The sequence below is a fragment of the Canis lupus genome, chromosome 26, assembly GCF_011100685.1.
Source record: "Canis lupus familiaris isolate Mischka breed German Shepherd chromosome 26, alternate assembly UU_Cfam_GSD_1.0, whole genome shotgun sequence".
NCBI lineage: Eukaryota > Metazoa > Chordata > Mammalia > Carnivora > Canidae > Canis > Canis lupus.
The window spans coordinates 26,988,884-27,014,189 of record NC_049247.1 but is presented as its reverse complement, the minus strand read 5'-3'; the positions used below and the strand labels follow the sequence as shown (position 1 = coordinate 27,014,189).

Here is a 25,306-nt window from a genome sequence, read left to right as displayed (position 1 = left end):
TCTCGAAGGGATCCTGATCTATGCTAATATCAGTGAAATTTAATAAAAGGAAAATCTCTGTGGAAGGGAGTTCAGACACCAATAAGGGGGGCTCTCATGCCCACCACTCCTCAATTGCAGACCCAGCTTCCAATAAAGACACTTATTCACACCCAAGGGAATGAGGACAGAACCAAAGTGTTTGGGTCCCAAGTCCCCACGTCTACTTGTCACCTCTGCAGATATCTCAGCAAAAACTGGCACTGGGCTGGCTTCTGCCAACTGCCCTGGGTGATTATCCAACTAGGATTATCTAAACCAACATTAAGTACATAATTGTCCCGAGGGCTCTAATTCCGAAGTCATTACAGAGATCCTCTTACATGGTACTGTGTTCATTGCTGTTGCTCTAGTTGTATGAGGGTCTCTTGATAGGTTCTATCACCCACAGGGACAGGCTCTGGGCTCTCCTGTTGTCTTTGTCTTGAGAATATAATGTTGGTTGGGAAAGGGCATATCTTGCATCTCTATCTGGGTTTTAATATCTTATTGTTGTATTCTTGGCAACTCAATATTTTCCTCTGTATCAATGGTATATTTATGACTTTTTAGTCAACTTAATATTTGTCCTGCATATAAGGACAGAGATGAAAAGAATGTTAGTATATATGGACACAAACTCCCTTTGGTATAGATACTTCCTCCACTACTGGAGAAGGGCTCCTGTGGCCTATTATCTACAACATCCTGGGCCATGATTCATTGCATTGGAAAGTGCTTCATACACTGACTCTGAAGGAAAGTGGGACTTTCTGGAAATTGTCTGAGAATATTGAGATGCTTTATGATAATAGGACTGGAGACCAAGGTTTAGGTGAAAAATAAGGCTTGTCATAATCATCCCACATAACGGATTTGAGAGGGAATATAATTTGAGAAGAAAGATATCAACCCATCTCAGCTAAGTTTCCAGAGCTCAGGGAATGATGAAGAAATCCAGGGACACAGGAGAAGATATCCAAGGGAGGTGGTGGTGGCAGGAAACTAACTGGATTGCAGGTGACACAGGCTGGACTTCTGCTCTTTTTGGCATCCCCTCCTCACCGACACCACCTTAGGTGAGCCGCTATTTTCTCCTGAACACAGACTGACCAGACCTGTATGAAGAGACAAGCAAGACAGGGAGAGATTGTCATAGAGCCTCTACTTGGCTTTTAATAGCAGTATTGGAGGAAGGTACCACTTGAGATGGCATGGGACTTAGGTGATGACAGGGGAGGAGGGAGTCAGACAGAAGTGGAGGGGAGATATTTATCTCACTTCCCCATGTAGCAGTAGCTCCCGTGACATGGTGATTCAAGCCAAGTGAGTGACACTGATAATGATTCCTCCTCAACCTGGAACCCAGTGTTAAGAGGCCAACCATACAGAGCCAGTGTCAGAAAATCAGGCTGTAGCCTGGAAGCTCAGTCAAGGCTGTGCTAGCTCACAACTCAGGGCTTCTCCCAGAGAGCTCTTATTATAGTTACCCCCATTTCACTGCTCTTCCCTCCGCAAAAGGGGAATCCTACATTTGAGTCTTCACAACAGAGTCATGGGCACAGGGATTTGCAGAAAATACTCAGATTCCTCCTCCCCAGACATCCAAACTATTCCCCTCCACCCAGGACTGTTGCAAATCCCCACTGTGTACTGGAGGAGAGAAGGTCACAAGCAGGCACTGGGGGATCTGAGGATGCCCATGGTCCTGAGTGGTGTCAGCTGTGGGAAGTCACATCCACAGGAGCTCTTACCTAGTGTCCCTGGAGCAGGTTCAGGGTTTTTACAACTTTTCAGGACCCCAAATCCCCCATGCCTAACCACATCGCTGATGTCACAGATGTGCCTCAAGTACACAGCTATGTGCCTGGAATTCCTCCTGGGCCTGGTTCTCACACAGCATCTCACATCCTAGTACTTCATCCTTGGGACTCAGTGAGCCATGGCCAGTCCTGAGAAAAGGGGCCTAGGAGGGATGAGGTGGTCTCTGCTCTGATGGTTGGAAAGGCAGAGACTAGATGAGGAGAACTTTCAACCTGCTGGGATGGGCCCAGTGCTCTGACCATTAAGTAGACATGATTTGGGAAGAGATAAGAACCACCAGGTCAACAGGCTCTAATTTTCAATCTGGATCACTAGGAATATTTTTGTATCTTTTCCTTGTCCGTTTTTATTTCTTCTGGGAGTTCAAAAAGGTGGAATAAGAAATTAGGAGGAAAGACACTCATCCAGAATCTACTTCCAAGTAAAATCAGTGTGTATTCACGTTCTCTTAAATTGAAAGACAAGAGTCCAAGGCCATTGGCAGGCTGAGGTGTTGCCCCACATCCTCCTCTGTGTGTCCCTGTGACCAGAACCACTGTGCCATATTATACAGTAAGAGACAGCCTTGTCCTCCGGCTGCAGCCCAGAGATGAGCAGGATTCCCACCTTGGGCAAGGTGTCTTTGGATTCAGAGTAGGGCTGGGGACGTCGAGGCCTTATCTGAGTCTTAGTAGTAGTTCAGGAGACATCAGGGAGGGCTCTCTGGCTTCTTCTGGATCCAGTATATATGGCAGCTGCCAACACTGAAGCCACCGCTCAGGGTGCAGGTATGTGTGGCTGTTTCTCCCTGATATGCAGAGAGGGAGTGTGGCTGGGTCAGCCCTGGCTGGAAAAGGGACACTGCAAACACAGACACTCACAGAAGATGGGGCATTTAGGTGGGAGTTTCTTAGGAGATAATAATATCTGTGAAGCTCCCACAGAAGTCAGATGGTGCCAAATATTAGCAGAGAGAGAATAGGAGGAGAAGAGGAGTCCAAGCCATGTTGACACAGTCACTGATCCCCACAGTGAAGCAGGGCTGTCCCAGGCTTGTCTTATCCTCCCTACTGTCTCCAGGCAAATGAGGGTGCTGTTTATACAAATTTGTGCTCCTTCCAGAATCTCTCAGACTCCCTCTGATCAGTGTTTCCCGAGAACAGAGGACAGAGGAGGCTGATGACAGGGTCTACTCTGAGTGGATCCAGGAGGGGGTGGAGGAAGCAGCAGTAGGAACCCCCAGATGACCCTGCCCAGGAGCCTCTGCCAGGCCCTGAGGGCACCCAGCTGCAGGGTCTCACCAGGAGGCACAAGGGGCAACAGCGCCTCTACACAGCCCTCAGGCCCAGGGGGCACCCCCAGCTGGGAGGGTCCCCCTGCAGGGCCCAAGGAGATGCACAGTGCCCCCTGCGGGTTACCTGTTCCTCTCAGGGTCCTCAGTGTCCTGAGGTTAACATTCAGAACTGTGTCACCAGCTCTCAGCAGTGACCTGAAGGATTGGGTGAAGCACCTGTGGGGTCTGATGTAAAGAACATGGATACACTGTCTGTGATTGGGAGCGTCCCACATGGAGGGAACAGTCATCCAGCTTTAATCACTCCTGAGAGTGTGGGAATGTCTACAAAACATAAATCATGCAAAACACTGAGCCTATCCCACCCCGAGTGAGTGTGGCTGTGTAGGGGGGACAGGAGCCTGAGACTGAACCCTGGGCCCCCTCTCCAGGTGCAGGATGGGAGACAAGATTCCTGCATGCTCCTTCCCTCATTCCAGGCTGGCTCCCGGGGCTTCCCTGAAGCATCCCTGCAGTGTCTGGGTAGTGGGGCTTCCCATCTGCTATGGGTCCTCAGGGGTGAGCCAGGTGTCTGATGAGGTGAGACGTGCCCCTCATTGTCTCCCCGATGGGAATGTTCCACATAGGGCTGAGGACAGTGAGCATGTGTTAGGGGAGATGTTTGCAAACCTTCACACCCCAGGGGGAGGAAGAGTCATGGAGGAGCATGAGCTGAATGTCCAGGGTCTGGCTGCAGTGCCCGGGACATCAGATGTCATGAAGAAGTGAGAATGGAGAAGAACCCTAAACTTTACACCCTCCTGCACACCCCCAGAATCAGCCACAGGGAGGCAAAGCTGCAGATCTCTCTCATCCCTTCATCCCCCTGGGGGAGGAGCACTGCATTCTGGTCACTGCTCCCCACTGCCAATCCGGCTTCCTGATGTTTGTCATGGAAAGGGTCTGGGAAGACCCCTTAAGGTCTGGGACCCTGGGGCTGACAGCAGGTGGACCCTGGACCTAGACACACACAGGGGCTGCCTTCCCAGCTGCAAGGATCCCACGGACCCCCAGGAACAGGCTACAAGTCCCCTGCAACCCCAGCCCTGAACCGCCCTGAATGAGATGAGTTGACAGGAGCCCAGAGCAGAGCTCCATTGCCTCCAGTGCTCTGGGTCCCCTACCCATTGTGCATGGAGACAGGCCATACCAAGGTCAAACTCAGCCTTCCTGAGGCTGCACCTCATGGCCCCAAATGGTTCAGAATTTTCTGCTGTGTCTCCTCTCTAGGGACTGCCTCCAAGTGTCCCCACTCTCCCACTTCTTCTCTGGATTAGAGTGAGGCTTGGGGTCAGCATGTCCCCAGGGAAGGAAGCAGATAGACAAAGACATGAGATATGCTGCCCCCATGGACTCCAGTGTGGGGCCCCGAAGCCTGGTCTCTCTCTGCGTCTATCACTATCTCTGACCCCAGCTCCTTCCTCTGTCAGCTGAGCCTCTGTCCACTTCCTGGTGGGGAGGCCACAGGCTCGCTCTGTCTCTATGATGACCTCTGTTTTTGGCCCCAAGTGTGTTCTGTAATTTAAGGTTTATAATTAATCGACCCTTAATTTTCAAAGTTTCCTGTGTTGAAGCTGAAGGACCTCCTGCAGTCATCACCAGAACCACAAGAGCAGGTCGGACCTTGACATTGGTTATGGAGAGGCCGAGACCCTCACAACACAGGGTCTGTTCCTGAAGGGACAACAGTGGCTCTCACCATCTGTGACATTAGAGGTCATGGTCCAATTCCAGTAAAATCTCTGACACATCACAAATACTGACCCCTCTGCCCAGGGGGCACACACTGTCGTCTGGACTAAGGGGCTCATGGGTAATTTCGTTGCTCCCTTTTCAAACTGTTCAATCTTCTTCAGGTCCCCTCCTTCCAAACATCCCCCTTCAGGGACATGGGGTCACACCTCCTTGGAGCTGTGGATGGGATGATGTCACCCTGTGACCCATCACAGACCCCAGACTCCTAGATGACGTTCTCTGCCTGCATGAAGGTGCTGTCACTCTAGAGTACAGTTTACTGGGCTGTGACAACAGAGAAGTGTGGTGTTGCCACTGCCACAGTGCAGTGTAGGAGAGTGGTGTCACCACAAATAAAGTCACCTTACACACTCACCCTCCTCCTTCCTCCACCTGCTGTCAACCACTGGCCTTCTTACCATCTCTAGATTCCGGCCTCTTCCAAATTAAAATGAAATTCCAGTGGAATGTAGCCTGTTATATGTTCTTCCCTAAGAAATGTGCAGGTAATACTCATGCATATTTTTGAACTTCACAACATATTTCCTTCAAATGTTGATTAATATCACCCTCTACAAAATACATAATGACGAAGGACATTTTTCTTACCTCAAGTCTGGTCATTTTATAAAAAGCTGGTATAAAAAACAGTGTGCAGATTTTTTATTGCTTTTAGCTGTGGTGAATATGAAAAAAGTTTCCACAGTCAACAAAACTAAAAGACAACCTACAGAATGGGAGGAGATGTTTGCAAATAACCTATCAGATAAAGGGCTAGTTTCCAAGATCTATAAAGAACTTCTTAAACTCAACACCAAAGAAACAAACAATCCAATCATGAAATGGGCAAAAGACATGAAGAGAAATCTCACCGAGGAAGACAAAGACATGGCCAACATGCACATGAGAAAATGCTCCACATCACTGGCCATCAGGGAAATACAAATCAAAACCACAAGGAGATACCACCTCACACCAGTGAGAATGGGGAATATTAACAAGGCAGGAAACCACGAATGTTGGAGAGGATGTGGAGAAAGGGGATCCCTCTTACACTGTTGGTGGGAATGTGAACTGGTGCAGCCACTCTGGAAAACTGTGTGGAGGTTCCTCAAAGAGTTAAAAATAGACCTGCCCTACAACCCACCAATTGCACTGTTGGGGATTTACCCCAAAGATTCAGATGCAATGAAATGCGGGGACACCTGCACCCTGATGTTTCTAGCAGCAATGTCCACAATAGCCAAACTGTGGAAGGAGCCTTGGTGTCCATCAAAAGATGAATGGATAAAGAAGATGTGGTCTATGTATACAATGGAATATTCGTCAGCCATTAAAAACGACAAATACCCACCATTTTCTTCAACGTGGATGGAACTGGAGGGTATTATGCTGAGTGAAGTAAGTCAATCAGAGAAGGACAAACATATGGTCTCATTCATTTGGGGAATATAAACAGTCGAAGGGAATAAAGGGGAAAGGAGGAAAAATGAGTGGTAAATATCAGAGAGGGAGACAGAACACGAGAGACTCCTAGCTCTGGGAAATGGACTAGGGCTGTGGAAGGGGAGGTGGGCAGAGGTGGGGGTGACTCGGTGACGGGAACTGAGGGGGGCACTTGATGGGATGAGCACTGAGTGTTATTCTATATGTTCGCAAATTGAACACCAATAAAAAATAAATTTATTTAAAAAAGAAAAAATTTCCATAAACAAGCACATCTGGATTTCTCTCTAGAAAGCTATTTTTTTTACCTTTTATAATTTTTAGTGTGTCATTAATTTATGTGTTCCCTGCAAACATCAAATAATGAGAATTAGACATCCGGTTGAAGCTAAGGGAATAATGATCCCACGTGTAAAAAGAGCTGACATATGCATCAGCAGAGCAGGGACGGGGCTGAAGGATCATGATAACTTCATGACTTATGAGTGTTTCATTTACTGAAAAATCAGAAGATGCTAAGTGAATGTTCACTAGGCTTGAGGAAACTGTCGCAGCTCATGAGGACAAAACTTCCTGTATCCTTTGAGACTCGTATACAAATGGGGCTAATCTGAGCGACTCTGAGGTCACAGATGATGAGCAGGTGCCATTCCCAGGAGGGTCACAAAGATGCACTCAGAATCAGGGCATCGAATGAAGAATCAGCAGAAACCCAAGGGGAGCCTAAGCAGGCAGCTGCTGGGGTGCTTACTCACTTTGCAGACCGGTAAGTGGGTTTTTGTCTCACTTCCCCACAGGCCTGGAGCACCGTGTGACCTCTGAGACTATCATCCCATGATGAGCAGTAATACTCAGCCTCGTCCTCAGCCTGGAGCCCAGAGATGGTCAGGGTGGCTGAACTGCCTGACTTGGAGCCAGAGAATCGATCGGGGACCCCTGAAGGTCGGTAATTATTACCATAGATGACGGTTCTAGGGCCTATTCCTGGGAGCTGTTGGTACCAGCCCACATAATTACCACCGATGTTGGAGCTGCTTCCAGTGCAGGAGATGGTGACCTTCTGGCCCAGGGACCCAGACACTGAGGCTGGCTGAGTCAGCATAGACTGGGCCCAGGACCCTGCAAGAGGCAGAGACACAGAGGGTAATGATGGGGTCTGGAGACAAGAGGAGGGAACAAAATGCCACAAGTACACCCAGGTCCCCTCCCCCTGTCCCACATCCAGTCACCTGTGCAGTGAGCAAGGAGGCCGAGGAGGAGAGGGGACCAGGCCATGGTGAAGATCATCACTGATCCTGTCTTCTGTGGCTCCACAGCTGAGCAGAGCCTCCCCTCATCTCTCCCTTCCCCTCTTCATCCTCTGAGAGAGGGAGGGGCCATCCATGCAAATGAGACCCCATTTCTCTGACCCTCCCTGGCCCTGGGTCAGGTCCTTCTGCCTGAGGATGTCAGGGGGGTGGGAAGGGGAGGGGCTGCTTGGGGCTGGGGTGTGATTAGGGAAGTCCCACCTGTGAGCCCTGAGCAGAGGCCACAGTCAGTGCCAGGTGGTGTTCCCAGCTCTGATCCAGCCTGAGCCCTAAGAAATAAGCCTCAACTGCCTTCTGGCATCCTGACGCCACCTCACCCTGCATGACATGGGGATCAGTTGGCCTTAGGACTCAGGTCCTGTCTCCAGAGCTCTGGCCACTCTCCTCCTATGATCGGGATATGTGTCCCCTCACATGGTCTCCTATCACTGCAGCATAGATTTTAGGCTTCACTCTAATTTCTTGGTGTGAGGGACATCTCAGTTGCTTAGTGGCTAAGCATCTGACTTTGTCTCAGGGCATGATCTTGGAGTCCTGGGATCAAGCCCCCCATCCGGCTCTGTGCAGGGAGCCTGCTTCTCCCTCTGTCTATGTCTCTGCCTCTCTCTCTCTCTCTCTGTGTCTCTGCCACGGATCCCTTTTTAAATCTTATGATTATATCATGGGTCTGATTATGCAGGTAGGAAAGCTTGAAGTGGTGCCCATGAGCCCCGAGGAGGACCCTGTTGTATGAACTTCAGAACCATCTGAGTGCTGGAATTCCCATACACAGATGAGATTCCAGGATGAGAAATTAAGAGTCATACGCCTATCTGGGGTGTGCACAGCTGGGGCCCAGGCACCTGTGTCCAGCATGTTCAGGAGAGAGCAATTGCTCATTCAGCCATCCAGGAGTAGAAGAATGAAGTTCTTTTGGCAAAAGCCACCTGGACCCCGAGTTGTTGTCAAAGGTCTCCCGTGAGTGGTGAAGAGTGGAGATGAGGGGACCATGTCCCTGATGTCACAGACCCTGTGGTCCTGACTTGGATCAGATGATTTAGCAGAGGCCCAGCCTGGCTGGAGGTGTCCCTGGTGAGACTGGAATTGACAGCCCAGCCCTGAGAGCACAGGGAGGGTGAGACCCACATCCCTGGGGCCTTGACCTCTGGTGGATCAGCACTGAGGTTGGGGTCTCAGAATCAATGTACTGATCAGCCTCAAGTGCTGATTGAAGCCCTGAAAAATGTGGAGGGCTGAGCTGTCTAAGGGGACAGAGACTCCCCCTGGGAATCCTGAGGATCAGCTTTGTCCCAAACAACAGGTATTCATATCCTGGCTGTCCAGGTGACAGCACCTCAGTCACTCGTGTTCACTCCTACAAAGGATTTTGCCTTCTGGAGACTGTGACACCAAGGACAGCTGGTGAGCACAGATTAGCCTAACTTTTGAATGGATGGAGAAGCCCCAAAACTGCAGAGCCCAGGACAAAATACAACCAGAGATGATACAGCTGTGAGTGTGAGAGTGTATTTTTGTGTGTGCATGTTTGTGCATGCGTGACCTAAAATTAGGCCAAGCGGCCCTCAGTCCCTTTTAAAACTTCTCCACACACAGGGGATTGCCCTTTATCTCAGCCCGGATTTCAAGGCCCGTGTCTCAAAGCCCTTCTACCTGGGGGAGGATTGATCCAGGCAGTGAGGACTCATATGAGAGCATCCCTGTAACAACATCCCTGAATCAGATGTGCAGGTGCTGCCGAGTGACAGAAACAGGAAGGAGAATGTAGGGTTTCACATGCAATCCTAATTTCTGGTCATTCTCCTCCCCATAAATGGACCCTGGGGACTGGAAACTACAGCAAAATCATTTCTGGTTTTCTCTGAAATCCTGAGGTGGAAACAGAGCCCGGGCCTCAAGAACTAGAGGGAGAGACAAGCCTGAGGGACAGGGAGCAGAGGGGAGAAGAGGAGGGAGGGCGTGGGGGTGTTGTCAGGGAGTCTGCAGGATCTGGTCCAAATTCACATGTGTCTGGTTCAGAGAGAGGAGACTGTCTGTGACCAGGGTTATAGACAGTGTATCAGCTGTGGGTACATCAGGAGTGACAAAGGTCACACTTCATGGAATGAGATCATAGAACTGACTGTGTATGAATATTTGCTGGGTGGCAGGTTCAGTTGCAGACACAGTATTTATCCCTGTCCATCTTCTCCAGCCCCCAACGGGTTGTGTAGTTGGGCTCTGGTCTCTCATCTTTTCCTGTCTTCCTCGGATGACCTATGAGGTGTCACTTTGCAGGTACATCCTTAGTATTTATCTTTCATCTTTTGAATCCAGACCTTCTGGGCACCTGCATGCCTCAGTCGTTGAACATCTCTTCAGCTCAGGTTCTGATCCCGCGTTCATGGGTGGAGTCCTGCATCAGGTTCCCTGCAGGGAGCCTGCTTCTCCCCCTGCTTATGTCTCTGTCTCTCTCTGTATCTCTCATGAATAAATAAATAAATACAATTTTTTAAAAAATAAAGAATCCAGATCTCCCTACATATATATGTACCCCTTGCATGAGTCTCCAGGTAAGTTTCTCTGAAAAGTAGTTCAAGACACAGTCTGTGGTTCCAGGGGTCTTTGTCTAATGTCCTCCTTATCTGACACGCTGTGAGTTTCGGGAGCTGCTCCCACTGCCATGGTCTGTAACACAGTGACAGTCAGCCTCGTCCTCAGGCTGCAGCCTAGAGATGAGCAGGAGCCCTGCATTGGCCGAGGTGTCCTTGGAGCCAGAGAAGCGGCTGGGGCCACCGGGGCCCTGGTGAGTCTCAGTAGACCATCAGCAGGTACTCAGGAGGCCTCCTGGCTGCTGGAACCAGCGTATGGCCACCACTGCAGCCACTGCTCAGGGTGCACATGAGTCTGGCTGTTGTTCCCAGGGATGCAGAGAGGGAGGGCAGCTGGGTCAGCACAGGGTGGAATGGGGAACCTGCAGACACACACACGTCACAATGCAGACAAGAAACAGGGTAATTGTGATTGAGGAGTGGAGCCACCTGGATATGACTTAGGCTGGGGTCCCCCTCTCTTGCACTGCGGCCTGTCCCTACCTGTGAAGGGACAGAGGAGCATGAGGAGTACAGGGGTCCAGGCCATAGTGATGCAGCCATTTCTTAGCCCACAGAGCTGGGACTGGGCTGTCCCTGGCCTGTCTTATCACCTGTCCCAGGGCCTCACAGAGGAGGGGCTGCTCATACAAATGTGACCACCCCTGCTTCTCCCTCCTGTTCACTTACAGGTCTGTGGCCCTGTGACAGGGAGGATTCCTGATGGACTAGCTTCCCCCTGGTGGGCCTGGAGGAAGCAAGTGCTGGGGCCCACAAAGAGATCCAGGCCCACAAACAGATCCAGGTACCCATCCCAGTTCACAGAGGACATGACTATTTAGTTCATATAAAAGTAAAGTACCCAGCACCAGGGATTGCATAACTGGGAGACCCTATCCTGTAGAAAGCCTCAGACTCCATCTCACTTCACCCCCTGCTGGTCTCTGGGCAAATCTCTCCTTTCCCACCTTAGGCAAGCCTCCTCTTCCCCTGCCTCTCTGAATCCTGTGCTCTCAGCATGTGAAAGTGACCCTCCAGCAATGGATAGAGGTCCTGGGATGCCTTCTCTGATCAGGATTCCTACACGGATTGGGTTCTAGCAGGAGGCATCTATGCAGTCCTCTTCCAGGAGAACCAGGAACTGCTGTGGAGCTGAGGAACAGACACAGGGAACACAGAGCAGAGGGTCTCTGTCCCTGCAGTAGGGCCTCAGAGGAGGCGGGTTGGCTTCACATGCTAAGTGTGAGCAGCAGCTTGTGGGGGGACACATATCTTCACCTAGGGGACACAGAGGTGGGAATGCCAGGTACTTCCTGAGCAGGGTTGACAGGAAAGCTGGAGATCATAAGGTGACAGAAGGAACAGGGTGATGACCAAACACACAATGATGATGGGAACCAAGAAGTTTAAATGCTTCCCCCACTCCTGCATCTTTTCTATTCATGGCTCCATGTGCTGAGTGTGAGGAGGAGCTTGTGGGGGGGGGACACATATCTTTACAGAGGAGGACACAGAGGGTGGGAATGCCAGGCACTTCCGGAGCAGGGTTGACAGGAGACAGAAAAGTCTGATGAAGCTGCCAGGGTTTTGGGGACAGAGCAGGGCCTGGGCATCAAGCAGGGACCAGTGCAGGGCCATCCTCTGACCTTCTTCCCTTCCATTTACTGTGAGATTTTTCATCCCAGCTGTGCCTGTCCTCAGGGGTGCTCATCAGAGAACTAGCTTCAGTGGACATCCTAGTACAGAATGTGGGACAGGGAGACCTAGAAGGGTCATTAGGAGGAGGGAGGGGCTGGAAGATCGTGACAGCCAAGGCAATGGGGAAAAGTGCAGGGGCTTGTGTCCCCAGGTGGGACAGTGGGAGCAGACTGACTGGACTCCAGGCTGTGGGAGAGGAAGGGATGGTCCAGAGTGTCAGGTGGATGGAGGGCGATGCTCACAGAGTCAGGAATGGGTGGAGAGACACAGGTGAGGTCAATTGGGAAAGCAGGTGGAGGGCTGGTGGTGGGTCTGTTGTTCCCATGTCACCTAAAGACCATATATGATTTGTGCAAGGTGTGGAGTCATTCACAGACAACCAGGGCTGAGGGAAGCCTTCCCTCCCCCAAGGGAAGGATGTGAGTGCTACATTAACCCCAAGCCTGAGGGCTTAGTCTGAGGGGTCCTGAAAGGAAAGCTGGAGGCCATAAGGTGACAGAAGGAACAGGGTGATGACCAAACACACAACTATGAAGGGAACCAAGTAGTTCAAATGCTTCCCCCACCCCTGCATCTTTTCTTTTCATCCCTGAAGGGAACCCCTAGTCTGTGAGGGAGGAGAGGAGGAGAGGACAGGACAGAGAAGCCCAGGGCTCTGCTGGCTGAGGCCACACGGTTGGCATTCCCATCCTCCCCTCCACAGTGGTCCCTTGTCCTAGACCAGGTAGCATTGCAGGTGATTCATTTCATCATGGGAACCTCTCTAGGCATCGGATTGTCCTGCCTGAACACCAGCCTGGGCAATGACCACACGGGGAGGAGGATGCAACATGAACAAGGGAGGGAGTCAGAGCTGAGCACCCATGCACCTCCAGGGGCACGGATGCTGCAGAGTTACATGGCAGTGAGGACACTACCTGCCAAGTGTGCAAGAATTACTAGAGTATTTCCCTAGTTGGGCTGGACCAGAAGCCTGGCCTCAAGGGACCTGTCCCGCGGCGCCACCTGCTGGGCTGAGACACTGAGTCCTCCAGGCTCTCTGACCCTCCCAGCACTCCTGCAATGACGTCTAGATTTTTGCAGTTCGATGTAGATAATGTCATAGCCCAGGGCAGTGAATGGAGAGGTGCCCACCGTGGAGTTTCAGGCTGACAGGTCTTTTTTTTTTTTCCATCTCACTAATGACCCCCGGATAGTTAAATACATGGTGTACTGCACAGGGATTCTGTTCCCAGGTGGTTCAGCATCCCTGAGAGTGGAGTTTACCTCTTCCAGGTGCCTGAGGTCATATCCAGTCTATGATCATCTTGAACCAACTAATGGCTGAAGCGTACCAAGTTGGTTCATACATTATAATAATTATAATAACTCTACATGGACCCACCTTCCACTTTCATCCCTGTTGTTGTTATGGGTTCAGATTCTCTTGTGAAGTCCCATCAGACTGCCCTGCAAGGACCTTTGATGCGTCTCTTTGCCATGAGAATAGAATGCTGTCAGGGAAAAGTGTCTTATGCTCCTGCTGACTTTTCTGGGTTCAAAGTTTCCATAAAATTTAGCCTGAAAAATGCTTATATATGGGACCCTCTTATATACTTAATATATTTTTAAACCAGTTTTTTACTCAGTATCAAGACTGATATAAACAGAATGTTACTATGAATGAAGCCCTCTTCTAGTGGAGGTCTTCCACCTCCTGCACTGAAAACCCTCATGATACATCCATTGGGCCCCAACCAAGAATTATTGCTCAGAATTATTGTCCAGAATTCATGGGGGATGGATTCTGAGATCTAGGCCCAATGAACATTTATCTCATATCTTCCCAACCATGCAACCAGTGGGGGTGAGCAGTAGACATTGTGGGGTTGAACTGAGTGAGTTTGGGAAAAACCATTAATTTTCTCCAGGTCCCTAATAAGATTAAGGCTGCTGCATACAGGGTTTATTTAACAGTGTTTATGTGAGGTAATATATTAGTGTTACCTAACCTTTGAGTTTGCTGACTGCAGGGCCCTGGAGTCCCGATCAGTCTCCAGCCAAAACCAAATTCAAGGCCAAAGATTTCTCAATGTTCACTGTTTGTTCATACCTGATAAGAAATCTACATGGGTTAGGGGATCCCTGGGTGGCGCAGCGGTTTAGCGCCTGCCTTTGGCCCAGGGCGCGATCCTGGAGACCTGGGATCGAATCCCACGTCGGGTTCCCGGTGCATGGAGCCTGCTTCTCCCTCCTCCTGTGTGTGTCTCTGCCTCTCTCTCTCTCTCTCTCTCTCTCTCTGTGTGTGACTATCATAAATAAATAAAAAAATAATCATAAAAAAAAAAAAAAAAAAAAAAAAGAAATCTACATGGGTTATCCTACCTGAGGGACCAAAGTTGCTGGTGCTGTATTATGAGAGTCTCCTGTTACATCGTGTGACCCCCAGGGCAAAGGCCCTGGCAATGATGTCTGCATTGGTACACACTAAAATGATCTCAGCATGAAAGTGTCCACTATTCATGCTTCCCAGTCTGGGTTTTCATTTTCCCTTTGCAGTTAGCCTGGAAATTCATTATTTCTTGTCTCTCTGATATACTTATGATTCATTTTCTTTTTTTATTAATCCACTTTTCTAATTGTTAAGAGTATGAGGATTGATAGGAAACTTTATATGATATGAAAACCTTAGAATTTCTTTTTTTAGTCCTAAATCAAGGGATTCCCCAGCAACTGGTATCCACCTCTATTCAGCCTTGTATTTATTTGGTAAATGCAGCAGGGATTGACAGTAAAAAGGCTATGGAACCTCTGTCCGTGATATTTTTTTCTGTTATATCAAGGCTCTCTATGACAATGAAAGCTCAGTCCATAGCTCTCTTCTCTAAAACACTGAGAGCCCTTTCACCATCATTCCAACCAAAGTGTCAGAGGAAAACCAAAGGGAGAGAAAGACTCCACATGAGATTAATCCTTACTTGTCTCACCTGCTGATTACCTCTGCAGCATCCCCATTTCCTGATTTTGACCCATCCTGAAACATGAGATGTGTGAGAACTTTTTATCATGTGAATGGGTGGAGACTGGAATCAATCCATAACAATTTATATCCCCAGTTGATTCACATTTTCTAGTTTTTCCCCAATGTCCTTTTTCTGTTCTAAGATCCAAGTCAGGATTCTATGTTACTTTCCTGATACCTCCTTAAGCTTCTCTTACTATGACATTTTCTCAGGCTCTCCTTGTTTGCTGGTGTCTATGTCCACACTTACTGAGTGAGGATTATGCCTGACATCTTTCAGGTCCAAGAGTTTACACCTGTTACTCAAAGTCCTCTGCACAGGAAAGTGTCTCTTCTGTTTATTCATTGGTACAAGCAGTTTCAAGTTGGTTTCAATTATTTGTTATTTTAATGTGTCTTAACTAGATGTACCTGTATATTTTATCTTGGATTGTATTAGCTAGATGATTTTCATTAGAGTTGATTTCAAAAATTGTAACGGTGATGCATGTCATATATATATTTAATATTTAAAAAATATTTAAAATTTATGTTCCAAAATTGATTTACCAATTCATACTCTCATCATCACAGTATGAGATTTCCTATTTCAGCAGACAATTTCAGTGGATAAAGTCAAACTTAATATCCTCCAATTTTATAATTGAGAAATAACTTCATTGTTTAGTTGTAATCCACTTATTAGTGACATTTCCTAGATCTATAAATTGGTTTTTAGATTATATTATATTTCTAGGGCTGCCATAATAAAGCACCACAAAATCAGTGGCTTAAAAAATAAAAAAGGCATTTCTGCTGTTCATACACAACTCCACACTTTGTAGGGAGGGGCCATGATCTGTTTGGAACCTGCAGAGGAGTCCTTCATGCCTCTCCATAACTGTAAGAGATTTGAGGACAATTTTTGGGTTCCCTGTCTGCAGCTGCAGAACCACAATCTCTGTCTCCATGCTCCCACGGATCCCTCCTTGTTTCCATCTGACTGTCATGTTACAAGCACAGGAATCCATTGAATTAGGAGGTCACCCCACCCACTTCATCACCACATCTGTACTAATTACATCTGCAGCACCCTTTTCCATAAAGGTCACCTTTTTAAGTCCTGAGGTCTACAATTTCAACATATATTCTTTGGTAGGATACAATTTACATGAGGATATTAGGAAAGATGAATCCTTTCCAAAGAGGCTTATAATAATCACTATGTTTTATTTATTTATTATTTATTGATTGATTTAAAAGTTTATATTTATTCATTCAAGGGAGACACACAGAGAGAGGCAGGGGCACAGACTCTGGGAAAAACAGGCTCCATGCAGAGAGCCTGACATGGGACTCCATCCCAGGAATCCAAGATCAAGCCCAGGGCTGAACTCAGGAGTTCAACTGCTGAGCCAAGCACACGTCCTTTTTTTTTTTTTCCTAAGATTATTATTACTATTTTTAAATATGCAATGCAGTTGCATTGCACTGAAATACAACCCAATAAAGTGAACATTAAGAAAATACAAAATGAGGATTTTTCCATTTTTAATTTTTTATCTGTAAACGAAGACTTTTAATGTTCCTTTTTTTTTTTCTAGAGGAGATGTATTTAGCCTCAATCTATAGTCCTGATCCTACACACATTTTGTAATACAAAATACCTGAATTTGTCTTTTAGTGAACTAATGCCTACTGAGTCACTCATACATTTATTCAATGTTAGGACTCACACAGGGATGGAAATCAGTCCAGACCCTTCCCAATGCCCATCTCCCGATGGCGAGTCTGCATTTATAGTGCTCTGGGTTCAGGTGTTTGGTCATGAGATGCCAGTAATCACATGATATTTGTATCCACACTGGATAAAACAAAGTTTATGTCCCCCGTCCTCATCTTGGTTTCTCACTGGGCCCAGCACCACTATAGTACAGCCCCAGGTGTACTCAGTCTCGGCCTCAGGCTGGGCACGAGGAGATGGTCAAGTCTGTTTTGCTCCCAAGAAGGGAGTATAAGAAATCAGTATTTTTTTTTTTTATTATAAATAAATGGCTTAGACTTGGCCAATCTTTTCCTGGATCCAGTATGGATAGTGTCCTGTGCTGGAAGCATTGTTGAAAGTGACTGTCCCTCCTGGGGACATGGCCATGAAGGCTCCTGAGTCACCACGACCTGAGAATTGGTCCCTGAAATGAAAATAGACCCTTTTTAGGAATGAAGAAGAAAGGCAGATGGATCCCTCCAAAGGATGCCTCTCAAATCTCCATGAATTGGGGAAGTGGGTGAGGACGGGGAAGAGAAGGAGAGGAGTCAAGATCATGGTATGGAATTTCGAAGATTCCCTGGCCTTAAAACTGGCTCTGGTCTCTGGAATGTCTCTTTTCTATTTACGTTTTTCTTTATATTCCAAATATCCAACACAATGTGTAATAGGAGTACAACTTAGTAATTCAAGACTTAAATAAATGAACCAGTACTCATCACAAGTGCACTCCTTCATCCCCACCACCTTTGTAACCTATCCCTCCACCCACCTTCCATTTGGTAAGTATTAGCCAGTTCTCTAGATTTAAGGGTTGGTTTCTTGTTTCCTCACTTTTGCCCCTATGATATTTTGTTTCATTTCTTAAATTCTCCATGAGTGAAATTATATATTTGTCTTTCTCTGATTGACTTATTTCACTTAACATTATACACTTTAGCTCCACCACGTCTTTGTAAATGATAATATTTCATTATTTTTTATGGCTGAATAATAGTCCATTATATATATACATATATATATTATATATATATATATAATGCAATATTCCATCATATCTTTCTATCTATCTATCTATCTATCTATCTATCTATCTATCTATCTATCTAGGTATTGTTGGAAATGCTACTATGTACCTCAGGGTGCATGTATCCCTTTAAATTAGTATTTTTGTATTCTTTGGATAAATACCTAGGAGGGTAATTGCTGATTCAGAGTATTTCTATTTTTAACGTTTTGAGTGACTTCCAAACTGTCTTCCAAGGAGCTACACAAGTTTGCATACCCATCAACTCTGCAAGAGGTTTCCCCTTTCTCTGCATCTTTGCCCACACCTGCTGTTTCCTATGTTGTATCTGTTAGCTGTTATGACTGGTGTGAGGTCATATCTCAGTTTCATTTTGATTTGTATTTGGGACATTTCTTTTATCTCCTCCTCAGCTCCAGGGATGAAGGGCATGCTTCGTGGTATATTGTGCAAACAGGAGCCTACAGTGCCATCTGATTCTGGATCCTCAGCCCAGCTAGGAGCTTCCATCCAAGGTGGATTTCTGGGGTGGGTGAGAGCTATGGGTTTGTCCCCTGGGAGGAGACAGCTGCTGTCATCTCTCCCTCTGGCAGTGAGCACCAGTGCAGGGCCCAGGCAGGTGGAACCATTTCAGTTGGTTTCAGGCCTTGCCAGCTCTGACGATGTGCACAGCGCCCCCTGCTGACAGCCTCAGGAGATCCGTCAAGGTGGTGGGAACTGCGCAGAGGGAATGGAGCCCATTTTTGGTTTCAACAAATAAGCCAGAAAACAAACAAATAAGAAGTGTTACCTACTCTTGAGTCCCACTGGAGAGTTTCCTTTTTTTACAATGATTTCTGTTATCTTTTTCAGTTGCAAAATTACCATTTGGTTTGTTTTGATGATTTCTCTTTAATTTCTGCATTTGTATTTTTTCCATTTGTTTGAAGAGTGTAATTTTACACCACATGGATTTTATGATAGTTTCCTAAAACTACCTGTCCAATAATTACAGCATGTGAGTGATCTCCGTGTTGGTGTCAGTCGATTCTCCTTTCTCATTCAGGATTTTATTTTCCTGGTTCTTGACATGTCATATTTTTTTTAATTGAATCCTGGGTATTATGGCTATTATATAATGAGATGCTTGGTCCTCGGTTATTTTTCTTCAAAGAAATGATCCTCCTGCTCAGGTGCAGCAGCAGTTGAAGGGTGTTTGTGTCAGCTTCCAGGTGGCTCAAGTGAAAATGTTTACCACTCTGTTGATTACTCTCTGCTGGAGAAGGTGGGGCAGTGATTGCCACTTCCCAGCTCTTATCAGGTTGGGGTGTGGGACAAGCTTTTTTTTGAGCCCTGCCAAAACCATGGTGGGATGTACAGGACTGGATGGAGCTGCTTTCCTTCAGGGAATGGATCCTCTACTCCCCACTGCATTCTTTGTCCTCACTGACACCAGAGAGCGGAAGGTCAAATGCAGATCCAGCTCCCTTGTCTCCTGCATCATACTTCAGTGTTTTCAGGCCCAGAGAGAGCCCAGGCTCAGTTCCCCAGTGTTCAGACCGCCACCAGCAATGGGTATATGGCAACAAACCAGCTTTGCCATGTACCACTGCATTCATTCTCCCTGCTGAGCGAAGGAGTTCATATGATCTCCCCAGTATCTGCCACAATAATGGGTGAGAAAACCTGGAGTGCAAACCAGTCAACTAGGCCTGCCTTGCCCAGAATTGTTGATGTTCCCATGCGATGGAGGCTCAGCTATCTTCTGAGTAGCTGACACCATGGCGGGTGGGTATTGGGACACTGCCTGCTTCTGCCAGGAGGTTATGGACACACACACAGAGGCAGAGAGACAGGCAGAGGGAGAAGCAGGCTCCATGCAGGGAGCCTGATGTGGGACTCCATCCCTGGTCTCCAGGATCACACCCTGGGCTGAAGGCGCTGCTAAACTGCTGAGCCACCGGGGCTGCCCCATTTGGTGCTATTTTATTTTTTTTTTTTTTTTTTTTTTTTTTTTTTTTTTTTTTTTTTCACAACCATCATTTATTTTTTTTAATAGTTAAGAGATTTTTTTTTTATTGGTGTTCAATTTACTAACATACAGAATAACACCCAGTGCCCGTCACCCATTCACTCCCACCCCCCGCCCTCCTCCCCTTCTACCACCCCTAGTTCGTTTCCCAGAGTTAGCAGTCTTTACGTTCTGTCTCCCTTTCTGATATTTCCCACACATTTCTTCTCCCTTCCCTTATTTTCCCTTTCACTATTATTTATATTCCCCAAATGAATGAGAACATATAATGTTTGTCCTTCTCCGACTGACTTACTTCACTCAGCATAATACCCTCCAGTTCCATCCACGTTGAAGCAAATGGTGGGTATTTGTCATTTCTAATAGCTGAGTAATATTCCATTGTATACATAAACCACATCTTCTTTATCCATTCATCTTTCGTTGGACACCGAGGCTCCTTCCACAGTTTGGCTATAGTGGCCATTGCTGCTAGAAACATCGGGGTGCAGGTGTCCCGGCGTTTCATTGCATTTGTATCTTTGGGGTAAATCCCCAACAGTGCAATTGCTGGGTCGTAGGGCAGGTCTATTTTTAACTCTTTGAGGAACCTCCACACAGTTTTCCAGAGTGGCTGCACCAGTTCACATTCCCACCAACAGTGTAGGAGGGTTCCCTTTTCTCCGCATCCTCTCCAACATTTGTTGTTTCCTGCCTTGTTAATTTTCCCCATTCTCACGGGTGTGAGGTGGTATCTCATTGTAGTTTTGATTTGTATTTCCCTGATGGCAAGTGATGCAGAGCATTTTCTCATATGCATGTTGGCCATGTCTATGTCTTCCTCTGTGAGATTTCTGTTCATGTCTTTTGCCCATTTCATGATTGGATTGTTTGTTTCTTTGGTGTTGAGTTTAATAAGTTCTTTATAGATCTTGGAAACTAGCCCTTTATCTGATATGTCATTTGCAAATATCTTCTCCCATTCTGTAGGTTGTCTTTGAGTTTTGTTGACTGTATCCTTTGCTGTGCAAAAGCTTCTTATCTTGATGAAGTCCCAATAGTTCATTTTTGCTTTTGTTTCTTTTGCCTTCGTGGATGTATCTTGCAAGAAGTTACTATGGCCGAGTTCAAAAAGGGTGTTGCCTGTGTTCTTCTCTAGGATTTTGATGGAATCTTGTCTCACATTTAGATCTTTCATCCATTTTGAGTTTATCTTTGTGTATGGTGAAAGAGAGTGGTCTAGTTTCATTCTTCTGCATGTGGATGTCCAATTTTCCCAGCACCATTTATTGAAGAGACTGTCTTTCTTCCAATGGATAGTCTTTCCTCCTTTATCGAATATTAGTTGCCCATAAAGTTCAGGGTCCACTTCTGGATTCTCTATTCTGTTCCACTGATCTATGTGTCTGTTTTTGTGCCAGTACCACACTGTCTTGATGACCACAGCTTTGTAGTACAACCTGAAATCTGGCATTGTGATGCCCCCAGATATGGTTTTCTTTTTTAAAATTCCCCTGGCTATTCGGGGTCTTTTCTGATTCCACACAAATCTTAAAATAATTTGTTCTAACTCTCTGAAGAAAGTCCATGGTATTTTGATAGGGATTGCATTAAACGTGTATATTGCCCTGGGTAACATTGACATTTTCACAATATTAATTCTGCCAATCCATGAGCATGGAATATTTTTCCATCTCTTTGTGTCTTCCTCAATTTCTTTCAGAAGTGTTCTATAGTTTTGAGGGTATAGATCCTTTACATCTTTGGTGAGGTTTATTCCTAGGTATCTTATGGTTTTGGGTGCAATTGTAAATGGGATTGACTCCTTAATTTCTCTTTCTTCAGTCTCATTGTTAGTGTATAGAAATGCCACTGACTTCTGGGCATTGATTTTGTATCCTGCCACGCTACCGAATTGCTGTATGAGTTCTAGCAATCTTGGGGTGGAGACTTTTGGGTTTTCTATGTAGAGTATCATGTCATCGGCGAAGAGAGAGAGTTTGACTTCTTCTTTGCCAATGTGAATGCCTTTAATGTCTTTTTGTTGTCTGATTGCTGAGGCTAGGACTTCCAGTACTATGTTGAATAGCAGTGGTGAGAGTGGACATCCCTGTCTTGTTCCTGATCTTAGGGGAAAGGCTCCCAGTGCTTCCCCATTGAGAATGATATTTGCTGTGGGCTTTTCATAGATGGCTTTTAAGATGTCGAGGAATGTTCCCTCTATCCCTACACTCTGAAGAGTTTTAATCAGGAATGGATGCTGTATTTTGTCAAATGCTTTCTCTGCATCCAATGAGAGGATCATATGGTTCTTGGTTTTTCTCTTGCTGATATGATGAATCACATTGATTGTTTTACGGGTGTTGAACCAGCCTTGTGTCCCAGGGATAAATCCTACTTGGTCATGGTGAATAATTTTCTTAATGTACTGTTGGATCCTATTGGCCAGTATCTTGTTGAGAATTTTTGCATCCATGTTCATCAGGGATATTGGTCTGTAATTCTCCTTTTTGGCGGGGTCTTTGTCTGGCTTTGGAATTAAGGTGATGCTGGCTTCATAGAACGAATTTGGAAGTACTCCATCTCTTTCTATCTTTCCAAACAGCTTTAGGAGAATAGGTATGATTTCTTCTTTAAACGTTTGATAAAATTCTCCTGGGAAGCCATCTGGCCCTGGACTCTTGTGTCTTGGGAGGTTTTTGATGACTGCTTCAATTTCCTCCCTGGTTATTGGCCTGTTCAGGTTTTCTATTTCTTCCTGTTCCAGTTTTGGTAGTTTGTGGCTTTCCAGGAATGCGTCCATTTCTTCTAGATTGCCTAATTTATTGGCGTATAGCTGTTCATAATATGTTTTTAAAATCGTTTGTATTTCCTTGGTGTTGGTAGTGATCTCTCCTTTCTCATTCATGATTTTATTAATTTGAGTCTTCTCTCTCTTCTTTTTAATAAGGCTGGCTAATGGTTTATCTATCTTATTAATTCTTTCAAAGAACCAACTCCTGGTTCTGTTGATCTGTTCCACAGTTCTTCTGGTCTCGATTTCGTTGAGTTCTGCTCGAATCTTTATTAACTCCCTTCTTCTCTTGGGTGTAGGATCTATTTGCTGTTTTTTCTCTAGCTCCTTTATGTGTAAGGTTAGCTTTTGTATTTGAGTTCTTTCCAGTTTTTGAATGGATGCTTGTATTGCGATGTATTTCCCCCTTAGGACTGCTTTTGCTGCATCCCAAAGATTTTGAACGGTTGTATCTTCATTCTCATTAGTTTCCATGAATCTTTTTAATTCTTCCTTAATTTCCTGGTTGACCCTTTTATCTTTTAGCAGGATGGTCCTTAACCTCCATGTGTTTGAGGTCCTTCCAAACTTCTTGTTGTGATTTAGTTCTAATTTCAAGGCATTATGGTCCGAGAATATGCAGGGGACAATCCCAATCTTTTGGTATCGGTTCAGACCCGATTTGTGACCCAATATGTGGTCTATTCTGGAGAAAGTTCCATGTGCGCTTGAGAAGAATGTGTATTCAGTTGAGTTTGGATGTAAAGTTCTGTAGATATCTGTGAAATCCATCTGGTCCAGTGTATCATTTAAAGCTCTCGTTTCTTTGGAGATGTTTTGCTTAGAAGACCTATCGAGTATAGAAAGAGCTAGATTGAAGTCACCAAGTATAAGTGTATTATTATCTAAGTATTTCTTCACTTTGGTTAATAATTGATTTATATATTTGGCAGCTCCCACATTCGGAGCATATATATTGAGGATTGTTAAGTCCTCTTGTTGAATAGATCCTTTCAGTATGATATAGTGTCCCTCTTCATCTCTCACTACAGTCTTTGGGGTAAATTTTAGTTTATCTGATATAAGGATGGCTACCCCTGCTTTCTTTTGAGGACCATTCGAATGGTAAATGGTTCTCCAACCTTTTATTTTCAGGCTGTAGGTGTCCTTCTGTCTAAAATGAGTCTCTTGTAGACAGCAAATAGATGGGTCCTGCTTTTTTATCCAGTCTGAAACCCTGCGCCTTTTGATGGGGTCATTAAGCCCGTTCACATTCAGAGTTACTATTGAGAGATATGAGTTTAGTGTCATCATGATATCTATTCAGTCTTTGTTTTTGTGGACTGTTCCACTGAACTTCTTCTTAAAGGGGAATTTTAAGAGGCCCCCTTAAAATTTCTTGCAGAGCTGGTTTGGAGGTCACATATTCTTTTAGTTGCTGCCTGTCTTGGAAGCTTTTTATCTCTCCTTCCATTTTGAATGAGAGCCTTGCTGGATAAAGTATTCTTGGTTGCATGTTCTTCTCATTTAGGACCCTGAATATATCCTGCCAGCCCTTTCTGGCCTGCCAGGTCTCTGTGGAGAGGTCTGCTGTTACCCTAATACTCCTCCCCATAAAAGTCAGGGATTTCTTGTCTCTTGCTGCTTTAAGGATCTTCTCCTTATGTTTGGAATTTGCAAGCTTCACAATTAAATGTCGAGGTGTTGAACGGTTTTTATTGATTTTAGGGGGGGATCTCTCTATTTCCTGGATCTGAATGCCTGTTTCCCTTCCCAGATTAGGAAAGTTTTCAGCTAGAATTTGTTCAAATACATATTCTGGCCCTCTGTCCCTTTCGGCGCCCTCGGGAACCCCAATTAAACGTAGGTTTTTCTTCCTCAGGCTGTCGTTTATTTCCCTTAATCTATCTTCATGGTCTTTTAATTGTTTGTCTCTTTTTTCCTCAGTTTCCCTCTTTGCTATCAACTTGTCTTCTAGGTCACTCACTCGTTCTTCCACCTCGTTAACCCTCGTCGTTAGGACTTCTAGTTTGGATTGCATCTCATTCAATTGATTTTTAATTTCTGCCTGACTAGCTCTAAATTCTGCAGTCATGAAGTCTCTTGAGTCCTTTATACTTTTTTCTAGAGCCACCAGTAGCTGTATAATAGTGCTTCTGAATTGGCTTTCTGACATTGAATTGTAATCCAGATTTTGTAACTCTGTGGGAGAGTGGACTGTTTCTGATTCTTTCTTTTGAGGTGAGGTTTTCCTTCTAGTCATTTTGCTCAGTGCAGAGTGGCCAAAAGCAAGTTGTATTGGGAAAAAGAGAAAAAGAGAGGAGAGAAAGAAGGAAAGAAAAGAGAAAGAGAAAAAAAAGGGAAGAAAAAGAAGAAAAAAAAAACGAAAAAAAAAAAAGAAGAAAAAGAGAAAGAAAATGAAAGGAGAAAAAAAGGGGGTGGGGGAAGGAAACAAATCAAAAAGCAAAACAAAATAAAAACAAAAACAAAAACAAAAACAAACAAACAAAAAAAGAACCACGGGGGAGTATCTTCTGATTCTGTGTACTTTAAGTCCCTTGGCTTCTCCTGGAACTTGTCCGTCCAGCTGGTGTTCTGGGGGAGGGGCCTGTTGTGCTGATTTTCAGGTGTTAGCAGTTGGGGGAGCTGCTGTGCCCCTGCCTGGTGCAGGGCTCGGTGGGGGTTGTTTGCCCCGTGAGGCCGCAGGAGGAACAGCCCCAGTGGCGGGGCAGCTCTGGAAACCTGGATTCAGCTCCGGCAGGAACTCCGGAGCTCTCCGTCTGCAGGGCCTGGAGGCTCCGGGGCGGGGCCGCTGCTCTGCTCAGCTGGGGCAGGAGCGTCCTCGCTGTCCTGGGCCCTCCCGGC

General features: G+C 46.0%; 1 protein-coding gene and 2 gene segments (V, D, J or C); all 3 read right to left on the bottom strand.

Annotated features, from left to right (window-relative positions):
- The window catches only part of LOC119869150 (immunoglobulin lambda-1 light chain-like), a 1,083,218-nt gene that overhangs the window by 710,340 nt on the left and 347,572 nt on the right, over positions 1-25,306 (bottom strand). The window lies entirely within an intron of this gene.
- Positions 1-25,306, bottom strand: part of LOC119866215 — a 743,285-nt gene that overhangs the window by 669,356 nt on the left and 48,623 nt on the right.
- LOC119863953 lies at positions 1,091-7,725 on the bottom strand. The segment is given in 3 exon segments: positions 1,091-1,136; positions 7,090-7,453; positions 7,564-7,725. Coding segments are annotated over 3 exon segments (453 nt in total).